Genomic DNA, 20,229 nt, shown 5'->3' with positions numbered 1-20,229 from the left:
CTTTTCAAAGCTAGTTCAGCAAATTCATAGCCCATTAATTTACCTGTTGTTGGTTTAATCTTAGATTTTATCTTGTTGCTAGAACCCCCACAATTCATTTCAATGTCATCAACATTCAGAAATTTTACAATATTTCTGCAAATAGATTTTAAATTTCCCCCAATCTTCTTCCACTTGCTCTTCTCCCTGGTCTCGGATTCTGCCAGTCATCTCCACCATCTCCATGTAGTCAATTAGTTGCATCTGCCAGTCTTCCACGGTGGGTAGATCTTCTGTCTTCCAATGTTTTGCAATAAGAATTCTTGCTGCTGCTGTAGCGTACATAAAGAAAGTTCTATCCTTCTTTAACACCGATTGGTCGACAATGCCCAGGAGGAAGGCCTCTGGTTTCATGTTACAAGCACAGGGTGCTTCAGTACACATCATATACAATATGATTGGCTGAATATTGAACCCTGTTCAGTGTGTGTGTGTGTGTGTGTGCGCGCCAGTGTCAGAGAGAGAGAGAGAGAGAGTAGAATGAAGATGGTGACAGTAGGCATTTCCTCCCAGACACACGTTTGAATTTTTGCACAGGGCTGCAATCTAGCCTTCCTTTTTTCCAAAGTGAAGACAATTCATCTGGAGCACTGATGAGTCCCAGAAAATTGAACCTCCTTTTGCTGCAATTCCGGTTCTCATCTCTCCAAAGCATTTGGTTCAGCAGAGCTGCATCACCTTCGAGCATCTATTTATAAAGTTCACTTTCTTCTCCTTCTTTTCCAGACTTTGCATCTGTCTGGCATTGTGTGGTACGCTGCGAAGCATTCATGTGTGTTTAAGTAGTAGCAAACCCCCTTAGCAGTGAAACCAGTAATTAACTTGGCGGCAAACATATGGATGTGGAAGAATCCTCGCACAGAGAATAATTTAATGTTGTCCCTTGTCACTCCTTGGGAATTAATTGCTAAGAGTAGCTTCTGCTGATGCGCTTGAAGACCATGGGTAGAAATGACCCGTGATTAAGAAACAAACTGCACAGGCATAATTGGGCTGGGGGTAAGTGAGGATATTGTCCATCAAAATAGGAAATATCTCTGTCCTTGACATCTAACTGAGCCATCATAGTCATCAAGTAAGAGAGATAAGTTAAATGTGGGTAGATTTATATGGTAAAGAGCAATCCTTCAAATATTATGGTTCCAGGCCATTTAAAGGCTCTGAAGGTTGAAACCCTTTTAACTGGGTCTAGAGTGAAAGTGGCAGCCAATAAAAGTCGAGGTAATATCACTGTTGTGTGTCCCCCATGGCAGCTTCCAGTTGGATTTTCAAGACATTTGAGTGGAAGACATTTGTTTGAGAGGTTTAATTCTCCCCCTGGCCTGGGAGGAGTCATCCTGTCAAATGAACGTCCTCCAATCTACTCTGAAAACAGATATTCACGGTAAGAACCAATTTCTGTATTTCTTGTCATTACAGTTTGTACCAGCAGGGCTGGCCCCACCATTAGGCAGAGAGAGTTGGCTGCTTCAAGGGAAGTGGACAGAGCTCTGTGAGCCATGCTTCAGATGTGGTGTTACCAGTGTTGAAGGAAGCATCAACAGCTGGTTTGGTAGCCTTTGTCGCATGGAATGGGGGAGGCATCGTGTTGCCCTTGCCTCAGTAGCGATGGACAAATCTATCAATTTCAGTTTCTCATTTTTCTTATCTTGGTTCTCCACATTTCCACTTCAGTTTACTTTTTTTTTTTAAGCCCTCATGAAACTTCATCAGTATTAGATGCTAACTGTTGAGGGGCGACTTCAAGGGCCCCCTTGTTCTCCCTTCTGATGGCTCTTGATTTTTACTTGTACTCAGGCAGTATTCAAAGAGAGGACTCTGTTGTGCAAAGTAGGACATGTGGCTACATTATACTTATTGAGACAGTAAACCCGTTTCTGGGCTGTCCCACTTCAGACTGCAGGTAGAGTCTCACAGGATGTAATGTCCCTTACTACAAAAATACAAATAAAAGATTCTGCACACAGGAAATCAGTGTTGTGGCCTTCCCTGAGGATTCTCATCAGGATGGTGAATGGGAGCAACTGGCCCTGGATCAGAGCCCTTCCCCTCAAGCCTCTGGGCCTTCCCTCTAGAAGTCTCACAGGCCCCCCGTTCCTTGGCTCAGGGGTAGAAGCTGGGTCCATCCAATGCCAAGGAGACCCCTGCTAGGCCATGAAGGAGGGGGAGTTCCTCAGCATGGACTGAGCTTCCAGGGAAGGTGCAAAGCCTTTTCTCCAAGGCAACAGAGGTGCCTAAGAGGCAGGAGCAGAACCAGCCTGCAAGAAGTGGTGCCCATCTTCAGGTCAGGAGCTCTTGGTGAGTCAGGCATTTCCCAGCCTCTGTTTAAAACCATGTGAGACAAACAGGGCTGATTGTTGAAACAACTTCCTGCTCCTGTGCAGCGTCAGATCAAAGCTCCTGGTCCTGGAATTCTGCCTCCTGCCTTTAGAGTCCCCTGGAGCTCTTCTCCTGAGGTGGTTTGATCATTGTCATTGCTGGTGCCTCATGGCACCTGAATTACTTCCTGCTCTTCTAATTCCAATTATACACACTCAGTCCACTAGAATAAATCTTGGCTTTTTTGCTTACAAGAAAGTACACCTGTGGCTGTTCTTGGGCGGGAGCCTGGAGAACTAGCACATCATGGAAAATATTTAGTTGGAACTGATGGCTAGTTTCCTGGGTGGGTGAATTTTTATTTTAATAGACAACTTTAGCCCCACTTACAGTCTGAACTAGTAGAGCCTAAACATGGGTTTACTTCTTCAGTGAGTGGTCAGTCAGGGTTGGCTCATTAACATATACAAGTCAGTGAGTAATAAGTATCCTTGTGAGGACTATAAGAACATAAGAAGAGCCTTATGGGTCTAGTCCATCATCCTGTTCCCACAGTGGCCAACTAGATGCCTCTGGGAAACCCACAAGAGCACGCTCCCCTGGAATACCAGTTGCTGGGAGCCACAGAAGCATCACTGCCTCCAACTGTGGAGGCAGGACAGCCACCATGGCCAGTAAGACCTCAAGTCATAGCAATTTCCAGAAACATTTCCCAGAATCAGGATTTAGTTACAATCAAGATAATTCAACTTTATCAGTCAGATTTTGCACTTTTAGCTAATGGTGGCATTTGCACTGAGCAAAGGCTCTTTTGCCAATGGAATGAGGAGGGATGTGTTTTTGTTGATTCCCCCTAGTCCTGCAGGCCCTTCACACAACCTCCTCCCCTGCTGTTCCAGAGGTGACCCCAACTCTTCCAAACAGATTTTAGGGGAGAGTGAAATGCAGGAGAGATGGGGACTCAGCAAAAATGCTATTTGTTCTGTTGATGGTAGCCTGAGCAGGATCAGAGAGGCTTTTAGCAGCTCAAGGGTCATCACTGGTTGGAATCCTTGGGCGACACTTTTGTTTCACTGGAGGCTGTTGCATTTAGGTGAATGGGGCACTGCCCCACCAACTTGACTTCAGCCAGTCTCCAGGCCACCTGCCCTGCTTTCTTACTTACAAAGTCCAGGAGGTAGCACCAGCCAGTCAGCTTCCTCCACCTTAGTCATAGTGTTGCCCCTTGTACAGCTCAGCAGGGAGAAGGATGGGGCAAAGCTAGAATTAGCTGGATGCCTGTAATTGGCTCGGTTGGTCTGCCTGCCCCCAACCCCACCTGCCCCAATGGGCATCGGTTACCACTTTTTTTGCTGCCTTGCTGCTTTTAGCCTTTGAGATGGGCAAGTTAAAATAAAAGGAAGGGAAGAGAAGAAATGTCTAATACTGGCATTACAATGCAGCTATACATACTACCATCCTCACTGCTCCATACGTGTTACCATTTAGTATATTTGTTTTATCATGAGATAAACTCACCAAATCATAAAAGAGAAAGTGGGACACATTAAAAAAAATGAAGAAGTTAAAGAAAATGTGTGGTGGCACAATTTGTGTGTTCTTAATTTGTGTGTGTTTTCATTGAGCGCATGCTTCTTCAAAACAGGACATTTCAACACTGAGGATAGGCCAATAAGTTCCCCTGCACCCAAAAAGAATGGGAGATCTGTCATCACTATTTTTAACAGACTTTGGCAGCATATCAGGATTCCACTTAAAGTTTGCCAGAAGTCACAGCAAAGTTGAATGACTGGGTGGTGGGTTTTTTCTTCTTCCCCAACAGCTATGAGACTCTTAATAGGTTGTTCCTTGCAAAATATCTGAGCAAAACTAAACTTGAAACAAAGGAGAAGTAGTGAAGTTAACACTGGGGTGCAGTCTATTTAATCTCCCTACAATTCCAACTTCCTGTCTCCCCCCCCTACTTTTTCTCATGAAAATTCAAACCCACATTGGTAATGACATTAGAGACACACACCTGCAAAACAGATGTTTTATTTTATTTTGTTTATCAACAATTTTGGGCAATTGACATATTCTCAAGGCTTAGAAACCTCATGAAGCTTACTCAGAGCTGTACATAAGCCTGCTGCATCCTGATATATGATCTCAGCTTGACTGACACTTCTGTCCTTTAAATTGACATTTGGGCTAATTTAAACCATGAGCTAGAGTCTTCTTGACCAGAGTTTGCTTCCACTGTACCCCACAGCTACAAGGGTGATCAGTTTCACCACACACAGAGATTCATGCCAAAAACTGACCTAAAACCATGCATGCAGGAGACTCCCAGTTTTCACAGTTAACCTGCAATTCATGAATAGTGACTAGAATGATGGTGGCAGGAGGAGGATGAAGAGACAAAGCTTGCAAGATAATTCCTGCTGACCCTTACAATAGGGAGTTTATTCTACAAAAAGGTGGTTGATTTGAGACCCTCCAGATGTTGTGGAACTCCAGCTGCCATCAGCCCCAGCCAGCATGGCCAATAGCCAGGGATAATGGAAACTACATCCAACAGTATCAGCAGGGCTAGATTGGTCATCAGATTCAGCTGCCAACACCTGTAGTGCTGACAGCCTTCTGAACAAAATAAGTGGGCAGTAATGGCATACTTAAAACATTATGTATAATTTACTGTACTTTACTACTGCAGGGTGTTTAACACTAACTTGTAAAAGGAGTTTGTTTGTTTTAATAAAGTGCCGTCACAGTCTTACTGTGCAAATATTATGCAAGTGTGGGTATCTGATAGGGTTGCCATATTTGGAAGAGCAAATCTCCCCCCCCCCCTTCGACTTCTACTTTTAACTACAGATTGGACTTTTAACCCAACAAATGGCAACCCTAGTGTATGTGTCTGAATTTGTGTGTGTCTATGCACTCATATAAGAGAGGAGGAGGAGGGGAGGGGTGGGGTGTAGAGGAAAGAGTAGAATGAGAGGATAGATGAAGATTAAAATGAAAAGAAAAGGAAGGGAAATGGTGTAGGGGAGAGGGGAGATTAAATTATTGAATGAGGGTAAAGAGTGCAAGTGTGAGAGTAGGAGTAAGGGTTTGGAGGTAAAAGTCAGAGTTCAAGACTGAGAATCAAGTTAAAAATGGCAGGTTAAGTTAAAAAATCAAAATGTAAACATCCCCCCTCTTTCTTTGAGGATAAAAATGCAAAATCAAAATGGAGATTCAAATTAAAGTTTGAAGGAATAAACCAAAAATTGAAAGTTGAAAGGTTAATTTTTTGGAGGTAGTTTTTAACAAGCTAGTGTGAGGTTCTCTCTAGTTCTGGGTCCTGGTATACTCAGCTGAAAGTTAACGCAGCTCTCTCCCGCCTCCTCAAATTGGCAGAGAGGGTGAGAGGGAAAGGGGGGGGCGAGTATTTAGCTAAATAAAAAGGGGAGTAGTAATAATCTTTAAAAATTAGAGGGGGGGATCCCTTTTTAAAAAGAGAAAAGGGGAGGCAAGATGGCAATTGCCATGGCCTTGCAGAGCTGTGAGGGACCACCAACACCAGCTGCGTGGTTTGGCTGGTCCCCACACCATCGACACCAGCGCTGCAACTGCCACGGCCACAACAAACAGGGAAGAGACCAATGCGAGAACCGAAGAGGCTGCTTGGACCACCCCCTTCCCCAACAATCTCAGCCCCAGATCACACCAGCATGTAACTATAGTGTAACTATGAGCTCTGTGAGGAACTTCTTCCTTTTGACTTCTACCACTCAACTTCAGTTTTCTACCTGGCTCATCATCTTCTTTGCTGTTGGGGCCGTGGGGAAGATCAGGGATTTCTAAAAGCTAGCCAGGAACCCGGGCAGCTGGTGTGGAGACTTCCAGCCTTGGGATAGTAATGTCCTGGTCCAACGTTTCTTCAGAGTTATTAGTGGTGCGGAAATCTGCTAGAGGGCCCCACCTGCTTTGGTCCTCGTGTGATTTTGAGATCTGGGCAGGGATCAACCCTGACAGACTCAAGGACTGTAGCTACTATTCCCAGAATTCCCTTTGAGGGACAGTTGATTAATAAACCACTCAAGAAATTGTGAGGAGGATTGGGTTGTGTGCCTCCTAACAACTCTCAGCACCCTTAACAAACTGAAGCTCCCAGTACACTTTGGAGAAAGCCATGACTGTTTAAAGTAGTGTCATAGTGCTTTAATTGTATGGTGTGGCTGTGGCCTAATTTAGGTCCATTAATTTCAGTGAGCTTACTCTAAGCAGGATTTAGCTGAATGCAACCCATAGTGTGTTCTGGAACACTGGACTCATGGAGATGTTACACTCCCAATCTTTTAACCTTGCTGGCACAACTCAGTTGAGCAGATTGTTGAAAGCAGGCAGGAAGGCAAATTTAAGCATGGTGCATAGTGTGTGCAATGATAACCCTGGGATATCAAGCCTAAGAGAACACATCTAAATGTTTGGAGCCTCAGCATTCAAATTTTGTGAGCCAACAGATGGACCCTTGTGCAATATGGGAAAATGACATGTGTATATATAATTATATTGAAATAATCAGACTCAAACATCCTCAGTGTTAAACAATAAATTCTCAGCAAGAGGTCGGGGGGGGGGGTCTGGCTGAGCTTTTTATAGACCAAACAGCTGCCCCCAGAAGCCAATGAGATATTAAAATATTTGGACATGATTCAGATCCATCTCTCTCTTTGTGGCCCACAGCATGGAATGAAACCAAGAAATGGCTGTTTACTGTTGAATCTCTGCTGTTGCATAAACAAAGCAGCCAAAATATTGCTTCCCTTAGGATTTCATGTTTAAGTCAGCATAGTGGATAGATCTCAGTGATGACAGCAAAACAATTTTTTCATCCGAATCAGTGGAAATTGCTGCAACCGGGTTATATTTGGAACAACACAAGCACATGATGAAAGGTGTAAATCTTTTGAAAACTTTTTAAAATATGCTGGGGAATGTTGGGTTATAGCCCGGAGTCCTGGATGATGGTTGGGAACTGATGGCTCTCCAGATGGTGTTGTGCTCTGAGCCCCCTTCAGCCCCTGCCAGGGATGTTGAGAGTCATAGTCTAATAACATCTGAGGAGTCACAGGTTCCCCTTCCCTGCTCTAGATGAATATTACTCTTCCAAAATGAAGACTTTGAGGCAAAATAACAACAGTAACCTCATCATTACTGAACTATGTTCCTTCTTGCGTATCAGGAAGTAATAGCTTCCAAATTAATGCTCCTAAATTTGGAGTTGTGGCAGGCTCTCCCATAAAGCAGAGTGAGGCAACTGCCTCAAGTGGCAGATGCTGGAAAGCAGCTGCAACAGCCCTCTGGCTGTCACTCCTAAACCTCCCAGTTATTTCCCTCTGTTGGATGACAGCCTGTGTATGGTATGTACTCTTGCCTACTCCCTACCCCCAAAAAACCTACCTTAATGTAGTAGGTACTGTTCTGTTACCAGTATTGGAGTAAGATTCAGTGGCCAGTCAGTTTCTATACATGGAATGGTATGTGTTCTATCTAATCTTTCACCTTTGGGTTGGCTCTGTTTGAGATCAGTCAATAGTGAAGCAATAAGGCACCATTCTCCATTCTGCCCTATAGTCACTACTTGCAGCGCCATTTCTGTTCCACTGCAGTACATCTTCTGCCAAAAACTACAATATTTTTTTCACTGTTCACTGTGGCAAAATTATATAACTTTTGTAAATTAATTACATAACTAATTTATGTACAAAAAAGGCTTTTATGGGTATGTTCATAGCAAAAGGAAGAACAAAGAAACAGTGGGGTCACTCAGAGGAGAAGATGGTGAAATGCAAACAGGGGACACAGAAAGGGCTGAACTCCTCAATGCCTTCTTTGCCTCAGTCTTCTCCGATAAAGAAAACAATGCCCGACCTGAAGAATTTGGAGCAAATGATTCAGCAAAGGAAACACAGCCCAGAATAACTAAGGAGATAGTACAAGCATACTTGGCTAGTTTAGATGTATTCAAGTCTCCAGGGCCAGATGAACTGCATCCAAGAGTATTAAAAGAACTGGCAGATGTGATCTCAGAACCACTGGCAGTCATCTTTGAGAATTCCTGGAGAACAGGCGAAGTCCCGGCAGACTGGAGGAGGGCAAATGTTGTCCCTATTTTCAAAAAGGGGAAAAGAGAGGACCCAAATAATTACCGCCCAGTCAGTCTGACATCAATACCAGGGAAGATTCTGGAGCAGATCATTAAGAAAACAGTCTGTGAGCACCTAGAAAGGAATGCTGTGATCACCAATAGTCAGCATGGATTTCTGAAAAACAAGTCATGTCAGACTAACCTGATCTCGTTTTTTGACAGAATTACAAGCCTGGTAGATGCAGGGAACTCAGTGGATATAGCCTACCTTGATTTCAGTAAGGCATTTGACAAGGTGCCCCATGATATTCTTGTAAAGAAGCTGGTAAAATGCGGTCTTGACTATGCTACCACTCAGTGGATTTGTAACTGGCTGACTGACCGAACCCAAAGGGTGCTCATCAATGGTTCCTCTTCATCCTGGAGAAGAGTGACTAGTGGGGTGCCACAGGGTTCTGTCTTGGGCCCGGTCTTATTCAACATCTTTATCAACGACTTGGATGATGGACTCAAGGGCATCCTGATCAAATTTGCAGATGACACCAAACTGGGAGGGGTGGCTAACACCCCAGAGGAAAGGATCACACTTCAAAACGACCTTGACAGATTAGAAAACTGGGCAAAAACAAACAAGATGAATTTTAACAGGGAGAAATGTAAAGTATTGCACTTGGGCAAAAAAAATGAGAGGCACAAATACAAGATGGGGGACACCTGGCTTGAGAGCAGTACATGTGAAAAGGATCTAGGAGTCTTGGTTGACCACAAACTTGATATGAGCCAACAGTGTGACGCGGCAGTTAAAAAAGCCAATGCAATTCTGGGCTGCATCAATAGGAGTATAGCATCTAGATCAAGGGAAGTAATAGTGCCACTGTATTCTGCTCTGGTCAGACCTCACCTGGAGTACTGTGTCCAGTTCTGGGCACCACAGTTCAAGAAGGACACTGACAAACTGGAACGTGTCCAGAGGAGGGCAACCAAAATGGTCAAAGGCCTGGAAACGATGCCTTATGAGGAACGGTTAAGGGAGCTGGGCATGTTTAGCCTGGAGAAGAGGAGGTTAAGGGGTGATATGATAGCCATGTTCAAATATATAAAAGGATGTCACATAGAGGAGGGAGAAAGGTTGTTTTCTGCTGCTCCAGAGAAGCGGACACGGAGCAATGGATCCAAACTACAAGAAAGAAGATTCCACCTAAACATTAGGAAGAACTTCCTGACAGTAAGAGCTGTTCGACAGTGGAATTTGCTGCCAAGGAGTGTGGTGGAGTCTCCTACTTTGGAGGTCTTTAAGCAGAGGCTTGACAACCATATGTCAGGAGTGCTCTGATGGTGTTTCCTGCTTGGCAGGGGGTTGGACTCGATGGCCCTTGTGGTCTCTTCCAACTCTATGATTCTATGATTCTATGATTCTATTCTACTGTAAATTACATTCAGGGCCACCGAGAAAGAGTTCAGGCCCCAGGGTGGGGAATAATTCCGGGGGCCCCACCAAGGGTAGAACCAGTGGCGTAGCGTGGGTTGTCAGCACCCGGGGCAAGGCAAGTAATTTGCGCCCCCTAACCCGTGGATTTGCGCCCCCTAACCCGTGGATTTGCGCCCCTAACCCGTGGATTTGCACCCCCTAACCCTAACCCCCAGATGTTGCGCCCGGTGCGGCCGGCCCCCCCTGCACCCCCACGCTACGCCACTGGGTAGAACAGCTAGAAATCTTTACACGTGTGTGCTGTCATTGGTATGTTGATAATAAATATGATAATATTCATCCCTGTAGAGAATATTAAGATCCTAATGACTAATATAAATAATATAAGCACCCACATGATTATTGCTGAACTAGCCATACATTTTAAACATTAAATTTGCATGTGTAACTTAACACAATATATATCACACAACAACTTTGTTGTGTTTGCAGGGTGTTCAGTTATGAAAACATACAAATGTGATCGTGTGTAATTAAGATGAGACTGCATTGTACTGGCTAGGCAAATGTACATGTAGAGTCAGAAATACTTGGAAATGCTGAATTCATGGCATGCCATATTTCAGAACTGTGCATGCATTGAACATGAAACATATATTTCATTAAGAATTATATAAAACACATGCAAGATAGGCAGGGGCCCTTCTAGACCACTGGGCCATTTTAATTTGTACTGGCTTCCCCCCACCCTTGTCGACATTGATTAAATTGTCATTACATTATTCCACCCCATTCATTTCAGTGCAAAGGAGGTGCAATGCAAAAGGGTGCCGCACATCATTTGTGGACTGCACACAACAGTAACGATGAATACCTATTGTATTCACTAGACTAAGTTCTCTTCCAGAGATGGGACAAATAAGTGAACACTGGCAATTTCAGCTGCCATTTCCATTTTCTTCTCCAATATGCTCCAACATTCCTATCAGTCAGTGATCCCCACTGTCAAGTACAGCTCTTTGAAGAGGAGCATCGCTTTCCAGTGGGCCTCTGACCACTAAGGCAGAATTTCTGATACGTTACTGGAAACTCACCACTAAGGAAGATGTGAACTTCTCCAAGTCTCAGGCTGGATTCCTCTGACTCATTGAAATCTGATTAGGACCCATATCAAATTAGTCTCGCTCATGCTCTAGAATTTCCCAGTCGGACTTGCAGTTCAACTATTACAGTCAGGCCACAGGGCTGACCTTAACTTCACAGGAGTTGGTCAACTCTGCATAAGAGAACAGCCTTTTCATTCCCCTTTGGATTCACAAAGTGCCCAGATGTCAAGACCAGATTGTACCATGAAAAGAATTAAGTGACAAATGTTTTCCAGAAATCTGCTACTCCAGGCTGCAGATTAGTGCATAGGTGTAAGCGTGCTCAAATGCTCTCTCATGTTGTGGGGTTCCCTGTCCATATACAAATAGCACATCATAAAAACACTTTTGCCTGACATGCTGTCAATGTACAAGCAGCTATTTGCTGTTTTTATGAAGGGACATCCAAATCTCATGTGCAGCCTGAAATGGTACAGTCCAGGGAAAGCTTTACCACTTTGTTCTGCCAGCTTTGGCAGAATACCAAAGAGAACGTATGATTTCATGCATAGAATTCAGCTAAAGTATTTCAAGGACTGATGGATTTGGGCCCTATATTTTGGGAATGTTTTGGGAAGGAGGGGAGTTATAATTTCAAAAGTATTCTCCTGTTACTGTAACAATAGCTTTGACTCTGAACTGACATTATTTCACAGAATCATAGAATTGTAGATTTGGAAGGGGCCACACGAGGGTCATCTAGTCCAACTCCCTGCAATCTTTTTGCCCAACATGGAGCTCAACCCCACAATCCTGAGATTAAGAGTCTCACACTCTACCAGCTGAGCAATCTTATTTCTCCTAATGTACACCACAATTTTGCCTAAGTGAAGCTAACATGTAGTCACATCTGATCCATTAAGTTGCATTGTGTTATCATTCTCATCCAGGTGTCAGTTGCTAAGTTTGCCCATAGTGATGTCAGCATGTAGCCAAATGTGATTGGTTATGCAATTTCTCTAACTGGGCATCTAACAAAGCCCATATGTTGCTCCCAGGGTGGACGGAGCCTGTAACTGGTATATAAACATTGGCACACAGTATTTTAAACCCATTTTCACTGGACAGCTGGACCACTTGGAACTCTGGGGAGAGAGATCCTATTTCCTCTGCCCTCACATTTAGACTTGTCAAGACACAGAGAGTCAATCAACCCCTTCTTCTTCCCTTGCTATTAACTCTAATAGCTGGCTGGGAGTAGATAGCATATCCTTGCATCGTCATCTCTTCCACCCGAGTCTCCTGCAGCCAAATTACATGAAACTGCTTAAGATATTCTACAAAGCCACTATCCATCACTTTGTATGAGTCATAAACCCTTTGCTTTTCTTATTGTCCCATCTTGCCAAATTCCATGTGGGGATATTACAATCTTTCTGGTGCCTGCTAAGTCAATACAGGGAGCTCTCTGGCGGTCTCCCCATAGTGCCAGCATCACTACACCTGTCCATGTCACCAGCTTTACATCTTGAGAATACCAAGGTTTTAGCTGTGAATCTATTATGGCACCAGGCAAGTGTCAGTTCCCCTTCCCTAGATGAAAACCTCCTGGGCTCTGTGGGTTTCTTAGGTGGTGTCTGAGTGTTATTTGAGAAGGTGACAAACGTTGGAATCTCAGCTCTCCATTGCCCCCTCCCTCTGCTGCTTTGACCTCCATTTTTCTGGGCCTGGGTCTCGGGCCCCAACTTCAATATTGGGGGCCTTCGGTTTCTCTGTCTGTTCCCAAGCTCTGTTTGATGCCCTTTCAGCTCAGAAAGAAGATCTCTGTTTGCCAACAAATATATTAGGGACCAGAACCTTGAGACTCAAAATCATGAAAAATCAACTCAGTGCTGCCTCACTGCTTGTATACAGTAAAGGTAAAGGTAAAGGGACCCCTGACCATTAGGTCTAGTCGTGGCCGACTCTGGGGTTGCGGCGCTCATCTCGCTTTATTGGCCGAAGGAGCCGGCGTACAGCTTCCGGGTCATGTGGCCAGCATGACTAAGCCGCTTCTGGCAAACCAGAGCAGTGCACGGAAACGCCGTTTACCTTCCCGCCGGAGAGGTACCTATTTATCTACTTGCACTTTGACATGCTTTTGAACTGCTAGGTTAGCAGGAGCAGGGACCGAGCAACGGGAGCTCACGCCGTTGCAGGGATTCGAACCGCGACCTTCTGATTGGCAAGTCCTAGGCTCTCTGGTTTAACCCACAACGCCACCCATGTCTCCTTGTATACAGTACATCCACCCAATTACAACACAGGTCATTATATAATTTCAGATGTGTCCCAGTGTGAGAGCCAGTGTGGTGTAGTGGTTAAGAGCGGTAGTCACGTAATCTGGGAAACCGGGTTCGTGTCTCCGCTCCTTCACATGCAGCTGCTGGGTGACCTTGGGCCAGTCACACTTCTGTGAAGTCTCTCAGCCCCACTCACCTCACAGAGTGTTTGTTGTGGGGGAGGAAGGGAAAGGAGAATGTTAGCCGCTTTGAGACTCCTGAAGGGGAGTGAAAGGCGGGATATCAAATCCAAACTCTTCTTCTTCTTCTTCCCCAGAATATCTTGAATGTCCTGGATTATTTCAGTCTCAGACCTCAGTGCTCCTCTAAAGTTTTGAGCTGACCAATTGTGGCACGGTGCATGCATTCCCATTCATTTGCTTGCTATATGCTGGTTGAACTCTAAGTTATTAAGGGTGGAAGAAGCTGCTGGCTCATTCTTGCATTGTGAGCACTCTGAACAAACATTTCTCACTGAAGTTATTTTACTTCTAACTATGACTCGTCTTTGCCTGGCTTTAGCTGCAGAAATCGGAAGTCTGTTTTGGCTTTGAGCCACTTTGCTCTTCCCGTTTTAATTACTTTGGTGGGAGAAAAGCTCGCAATTCAATCACAGCTGAAATTACAAACTGCCTTGGAGCACTAACAGCAGAGTCAGGCGGAGACAATGGCGATGTGGAAAGAGGGGGGCATAGCTCAGTGGGATGCAGCCTGCTTTGCACAGAGAAGGTCCTATGTTTGATCCCTGTGATTTCCACCTTAAAGGCTTCCAGGCAGCAGAGCTTGAAAAGATTTCTGCTTCCTATCTTGCAATGGATGACTAGTACAAAGTAAACAAAATATACAAGGTGGACAGATATGCAGCTCAACACAGATGAGCTAGTGGGGAAAGAAACAGATCGAGGGGGCTGTTGGTGGTGGTACCTTCCCCCCTGCCAGGGTGTGGGGTTTTGACAGGTGCCCAGCCATGCCCATCTCTGATGCCAGCCCTGAGCACTTTCTTTTTCAGCCCGAGGGCAGCATTCCCTCATGGGGGACCTTCTGGGAGCCCCATGTCAGTGGTTGGCAGTGCTGGGGCAATGGCAGGCAGATCAATGGATGTGACTCTCACTTTTCTACAGTGGGCGACGTTCCATGAAAAAAGGCACAGGTTTCGGCACATACCTTCTTCCATCTTCCATTCAGGCAAGCATGAAGCATTATCACAGTTGAAGGATACAACTGGGCCCCCAATAATTATTTTTGCTGTTTTTAAGGGGGGCGGGAGTTTGTTTTAATAGACTGCTCCTATGGGCCCTCTGCTGTAATGCCATTATGCCAAAAGCTGTGTGTGAGAGTGCGCCAGCCAACCAACCCCCAGATGACATTTTCTTTTTTTAAAAAAGGTCATACCCATTATTACTATTTGGCCACACCCACTTTTATACTTGCCCCATGCCCAGTTTGACATGCCAACCCTGGCAGGTTGACCAGGAATTAAGGTAGCCCTTTGCCTGAAAAGGGTTAGCCCCACCTGCTTTAAACCACCTCTTTCAGATAAAGGGTTCTCTGTGTGGCCATCCTAAATGGCAGACAAATGAATGGGAGGTGCTTTGGGCACCCCCTATACTGAGTTCACTCCCTTGACCCTGTAGTGTACCACTTGAGGACATAATTATGCCATGTGCTTTCCTTTCCCCACCAATGGCAGCCAGAGATGAGGAAACCCATGATGTGTTGAGTGCAGGCATTGTGAGAGCTGGGGGAGAAGGCATGAAGCTGGGATGTCCTATGTCTGCTGCTTTCCCTCCTGGAAAGAGATGAGTTTTGCCACAGTTATGCATGCTCTGGCACCATCACTTTTGTTTTTTCCAGGTGCATGAGAAAGACGGAAACTGCCTTATCAGTTTCAGATTATGGGTCCATCTATCTCATCTATCTCTAGGATTTCAAACAGGGGACTCTGCCACCCCTGCAACTGAGCTATCGCGTGTCCTGTTCTTTGGAGCCTTTGATGGGCTGTTTATGATAGTCAATTTGTTTAAATTATCTGATTTTAATAGCTTTTTTATTTGCATTAGTTGTCTTTTTCAGCTGCCAGGTTACGGAATATGTATGTGACTTCCACTGTTTGTTCATTAGTGCATTTATATTTCATTCTAGTTTTAATCATTTTATTGTAAGCCACCTTAAGGCTGTTTTTATATATTTCTGTGGATAGTTCGATCCCACAAGGCATGAGGGGGAAGGCAAGAAGTAATTGAAGAAATGAGTAGCTAAGTAAATAATGCATGGACCTGCCTTATAAAACGTTGACTGATCCAGAATACATCAGCTAGGTTAAACAATCAGACTCACCAGAAATTTATTTGGGGAAGACAAGAACTGTAACTCAGTGGAAAAGAATTTGCTTTCCATGCAGAAGTTCTCAGGTTCAGTCCCCGGCCTCTGCAGGTAGCCCAGAAATGTCCTCTGTCTGAACCCTTGGGAGCAGGTGCCAATCAGCTGCCTGGTTTGCATGTCACAGTAAGTCAAAACATGTTTTAGTGTGGATGTGCAAGTGTGCGGCCTCCTAGGAAGGAGATCACAGCTGCTTCACTGCTCCTTAGCTATTTTGCTACTGCACCATGCTGAGCTAAGCCATAGCTGGATTTGAACATCATATGAACATTGGCTCATGGTTTACCTTTTTCCAGACTTAACCACCAGCTGTAACCAAGATTTGTGGATTTAGTCTCTGTGAAATGTGTGTGCCTAGTACCAGCAATGTCATACCCTCCAACATTTCTCCTTCCTCCTGTTTCATCTGAGTAATGTTGGAGGCTTTGCTGCCCCTTTGCCATATGTGTTTCTGCCTCCCCCCGTAGTTCTTAATCCCCCCAGCTGACCTTCATTGTCCCCCACTTGTTTGGTGTCCCTCAGCCACCACACAGAACATTTCCCACCAGAGGAAGGGTGAGTGCCAGCACCACATCAACGGGTTGCAGCACACTCATTACCTGAACAGGTACTTCTGGGAGTGGGACGCCTTCCACCCACCCACTCATCCCTTCGCAATATGGGATTATGTGACAAGTGGGTGGGTATCTGTGTCTGAGTGTGTGTCCGTCTCTCTTCTGCCCAGCAGCTGCCCCTGTGTTTCTGTGTTTGTGTTTCTGCTGCCTCACCCTATGCATTCTCACTCCCCCTCTTGACCCACCATTTTTGTTCCCCACCCCACCCCACCCTGCAGAGCATTTTAGTGAGAGAGTCATGCATGTGCTTCAGTCTCCCGCAGTGAAATAAACAGGACTTAGAAGCTGAGCTTTAGCCATCTTTTTCTCCAGAGACGTAATTGAATAATGTGGTCTGGTGGGCACAATCAAAAACTTTATCCCCTGCCATCACTTTTTTTCTTAACTAGTTGATAATCAGGAATTGTGCTTCTATTATTTCCAGTAATGGTTCATATATTTTCAATTCCAGGTTCTTTCTTTCCCGAGAGCAAGCCCTCAGAGACAATTTTTAAAATCGCATTTTGGCTGGGATACCTGAACAGCTGCATCAACCCCATCATCTACCCTTGTTCAAGTCAAGAGTTTAAAAAGGCATTCCAGAATGTTCTAAGGGCCCAGTGCCTCCCACCACGGAGGTATTCAGCCAACAAATATTCCCTTAGCTTCAACCTCAATCATGCAAGCAACCATGTTGCCGAAGCTCCAAAAGACGTTGTCCGCATCCCTGTCGGCTCCGGAGAAACCTTCTATAAGATTTCCAAATCGGACGGTGTCTGCGAGTGGAAGCTCTTCTCGGCCATGCAAAGTGTGTCCACCAAGAGCACAGCCTCCAGGGATAAGGCCAGCTGTGTGACAGCCAAAGTCAAGAGCAAAGGTTTCCTGCAGGTTTGCTGCTGTGCAAGAACATCAGGGGAAAACATTGCAAAGGACCAGAAAGTGCCCACCATTAAAATACACACTGTCTCTGTCAGCGATAACGGAGAGGATATTTAAAGGCATCCATCATTCCGGTGGGACCAGAAGAGGTTTACATGCAGTACTTCAATATGGGCAACCCAAGGAGGGGGCTGCTTTTAATGGGGTAATACAGAAGGGAGAATGCCAGCAAGGGAATGATGCTAACGTAGAACAATGCACGTGAGCTTCGACTGAATCCAAGTTATTGAGGGAATCTCAGGCAAGGTGAAATCTGTGGGGTTCAGAAATGGGACCACTTGAGGCTGGACTTCTTCAAGAGATTCTGCTATTATTTCCTTGCTAATTCAAGGCTCTGAGGTTCAGTTAGTTTTATTTACAATTGTTTATCCATTGCGCTCTTAACTTTGGGGGTGGGGTGGAGGAAAGTGTTGTGGCGTGTCCTACAATAGAGATCTATGAATATCTGTTATTGGTTTCAACACAGGAACTTCTTTCTGGCTCTCAGCTTTTATGTCGTGGAGTAACTTCATACACCTAAAGGGGGAATTTGACAAGGCAGAACCATGAGTTAATTGGAGAAATGTGATGGTCTTTTAACTTGACTCCTTTCTTTTTGTTGATTCCAGTCCTGTGAAACTTTGGACCATATAGCTTAAAAGACACCAAAAGGGTAAGGGTGGGGGACTTCAGTCCCAGGAGCAGAATGCAACCCCCTAGGCCTCTCCAACCTGCCTTTGGGGCTCTTCCTGGGGTGCATCCCTTCACCCAGGCCTCTAGTTGGCCCTGCTCCATACATCCCTTAATTGTTTTTGCCAGGCTGGAATATGTCATTGAACTGTGATAATGCCTTTTGCTTGCCTGGATGGAGAGGTCTGGGGACAGGGGACCTTGGACATTTGTGTGGCTGGAATATGGTCTACTGCACAAAGTCAAGGCACAGCCATTGCGCCCTCCACTTTTGCCTCTGGCCCTGCCCACTACTGGCATGTGGCCACTGGAAGGTTGTCCATGGAGAAATGCAGCCCTCGAGGATGCAGGGGGGGGGGAGCTTTCCCACCTTTGCAATAGGGAGTACACAGCTCAGACCTGGCCCCGATTCTGCACTTGGCAACAACTGTTCAGAAGCTTGTGTACCCTTCATATGGATGGCAGACTTGCTGAGAACAGCTCCTTCATCCCATGTGGTCAAAATGTGGGAGGGGAAACACTACAATCACATAGGCAAGGAAATCATATGGGGGTCTAATGATAACAAACCAGTACACTCCCTCCTTCTGGGGTGCTAATCAAGTGGACTAATCCATACGATTAGTTCTGGGCATGTAGTTATAATATTCACTCATGGGACATCATCAAAGAGAAGCAGCTCCCACAATTTGTGGTGCAGATGTGAAGTGGGTCTTATTCCTCTCCCTCTCATAGGGACCATTTCCTTATTCCAAAAGCATTTGCAAAAATCTCTGTGTGTCGTTTTGAAGCTTCACCTTCTCTGTGTTCCTCTTTGTTGCCTGTCTTGTGGTACATTCATTTTTGAAGTGCAACATGTAATGGTGGAAAATATTCTGTAGCAAAAGAATGTACCTTTGTCATAATAATGATGCCAAGAAACTGCCCTCTGAGTTTGTGGGGCAATTCCCAGCCCCTTCATCAACACCAATTGCCTTTCCTTTGTACTTGTTTGACTCCATCCCATCCCTGGGCCACACCTCTCCCTTCAATAGTCTACCTCTACAGACTTCAGGTCATTCAATCCCTTTTTGCTTCCTTTTGGGAATTCCAACCATTATTGTTGTCATACACACTCACTTAGGGAACGCGTGCAATGTGAAATAATTGGAAACTGTGGAGATTCATATCCCAAGGTTGCACTGCAACACTGGTCCATGAGGGCAAATGGGGCACTGCCCTCAGCCAGCCCCTACCTGCCTGACTTCTTACATACAGCCACCCCAAGGGGAGGCCTGTGCTGTTAGGTCCCTCCTCTTTAGTCCCTGCAGAAGTCATTAGGGAGGAAGATGGAGACAAAACCAGAATTAGTTGGCTCTGCCTTTCATTGTTCTGGCTCCGTGTGCCATTGGCCTCCCTGCCTTCCACCCTACCAGTCCAAATGGGCACTAGCCAGCACTGCACTGCAAGGCAGCCTTTTGTAATTATCACTTGCAGAATTGTGGAGCACCAATGAAAGAGAGGTTCAGATCCCTGTGATGTGGGATATTCATTATGGGGATACTTGTTGAACCATTGATAAGACTAGGGTTTAAGGCAGCCTTTGCCACAAGTCAACATCAAAGATTCAATCTGTTTAAATCGTGTGCTGGAGATTGGAGAACATGGTTATTTGGAGCCATCTCAAGGAAACAGAAGTGAAAGTGCATGAAACAGTGATTCAGTAAGATTCAGAGTTTGTCCACATTTCTGCTTGTCCTGTGCCTAGAATGCATGAGTCCAAGAGGTCTTCCACTTGTCTCATGTTTCTAGGCATGGGTCTGAGCAGTTTTCTGTTTGTCTCACTGCATTTCCTGCAAAAACCCGCTCTTTACTGCTGAATTGAAGCAAACTTCAGTCTACAGTAAACTTGATTGACATTCAGGTTTGATGGTGTCACAAAGAAGCCTCTATTCCCCCCCCCCCCGTGCATCTTTACAACAGGGTCAATTTAATTTATGTTTTCCTGCAAAAAAATCTGTTCAAAATTGTTTCTTAGATCCTCTCTTGGTCCTGGATTTCATAGAGTACCTCAGGGAAAGGGAACTGAATTTAAACAAGTTCAGGTATGCTGTATAACTGTGCCCATGGAGATTTATTTCAATTGACTTTGGCTAAATTAAATTGCTTTTTGTGGGATTACCAAAATATAAATCAATCCCCTGCAACAAGGATGAAGCAATTTATCTTTCAACTGTTGACGTCAATGAGAGTATTTTATATTAATATATTAAAAAATAAAAAACAAAACCATGTTCCCTCATTAAACCAGATTACCTGAATTTGGATGATCAGAAACCTAAACAAACAGGAATGAATA

General features: G+C 44.9%; 1 protein-coding gene across 2 annotated transcripts in view; it reads left to right on the top strand.

Moving 5' to 3' along the window:
- The window catches only part of ADRA1A (adrenoceptor alpha 1A), a 57,294-nt gene extending 37,781 nt beyond the window's left edge, over window positions 1-19,513 (top strand). For both annotated transcript variants that reach the window (XM_081171746.1, XM_081171745.1), the window contains exon 3: window positions 16,756-19,513. In XM_081171746.1, the coding sequence (XP_081027872.1) occupies window positions 16,756-17,279 (524 nt within the window). In that variant the 3' untranslated portion in view covers window positions 17,280-19,513. The remainder of the gene's footprint in view (window positions 1-16,755) is intronic.
- Window positions 19,514-20,229: the final 716 nt, after the last annotated feature.

Source organism: Podarcis bocagei (assembly GCF_964188305.1).
Source record: "Podarcis bocagei genome assembly, chromosome: 15".
Taxonomy (NCBI): domain Eukaryota; kingdom Metazoa; phylum Chordata; class Lepidosauria; order Squamata; family Lacertidae; genus Podarcis; species Podarcis bocagei.
This window is presented reverse-complemented; position numbering and strand designations above follow the sequence as displayed.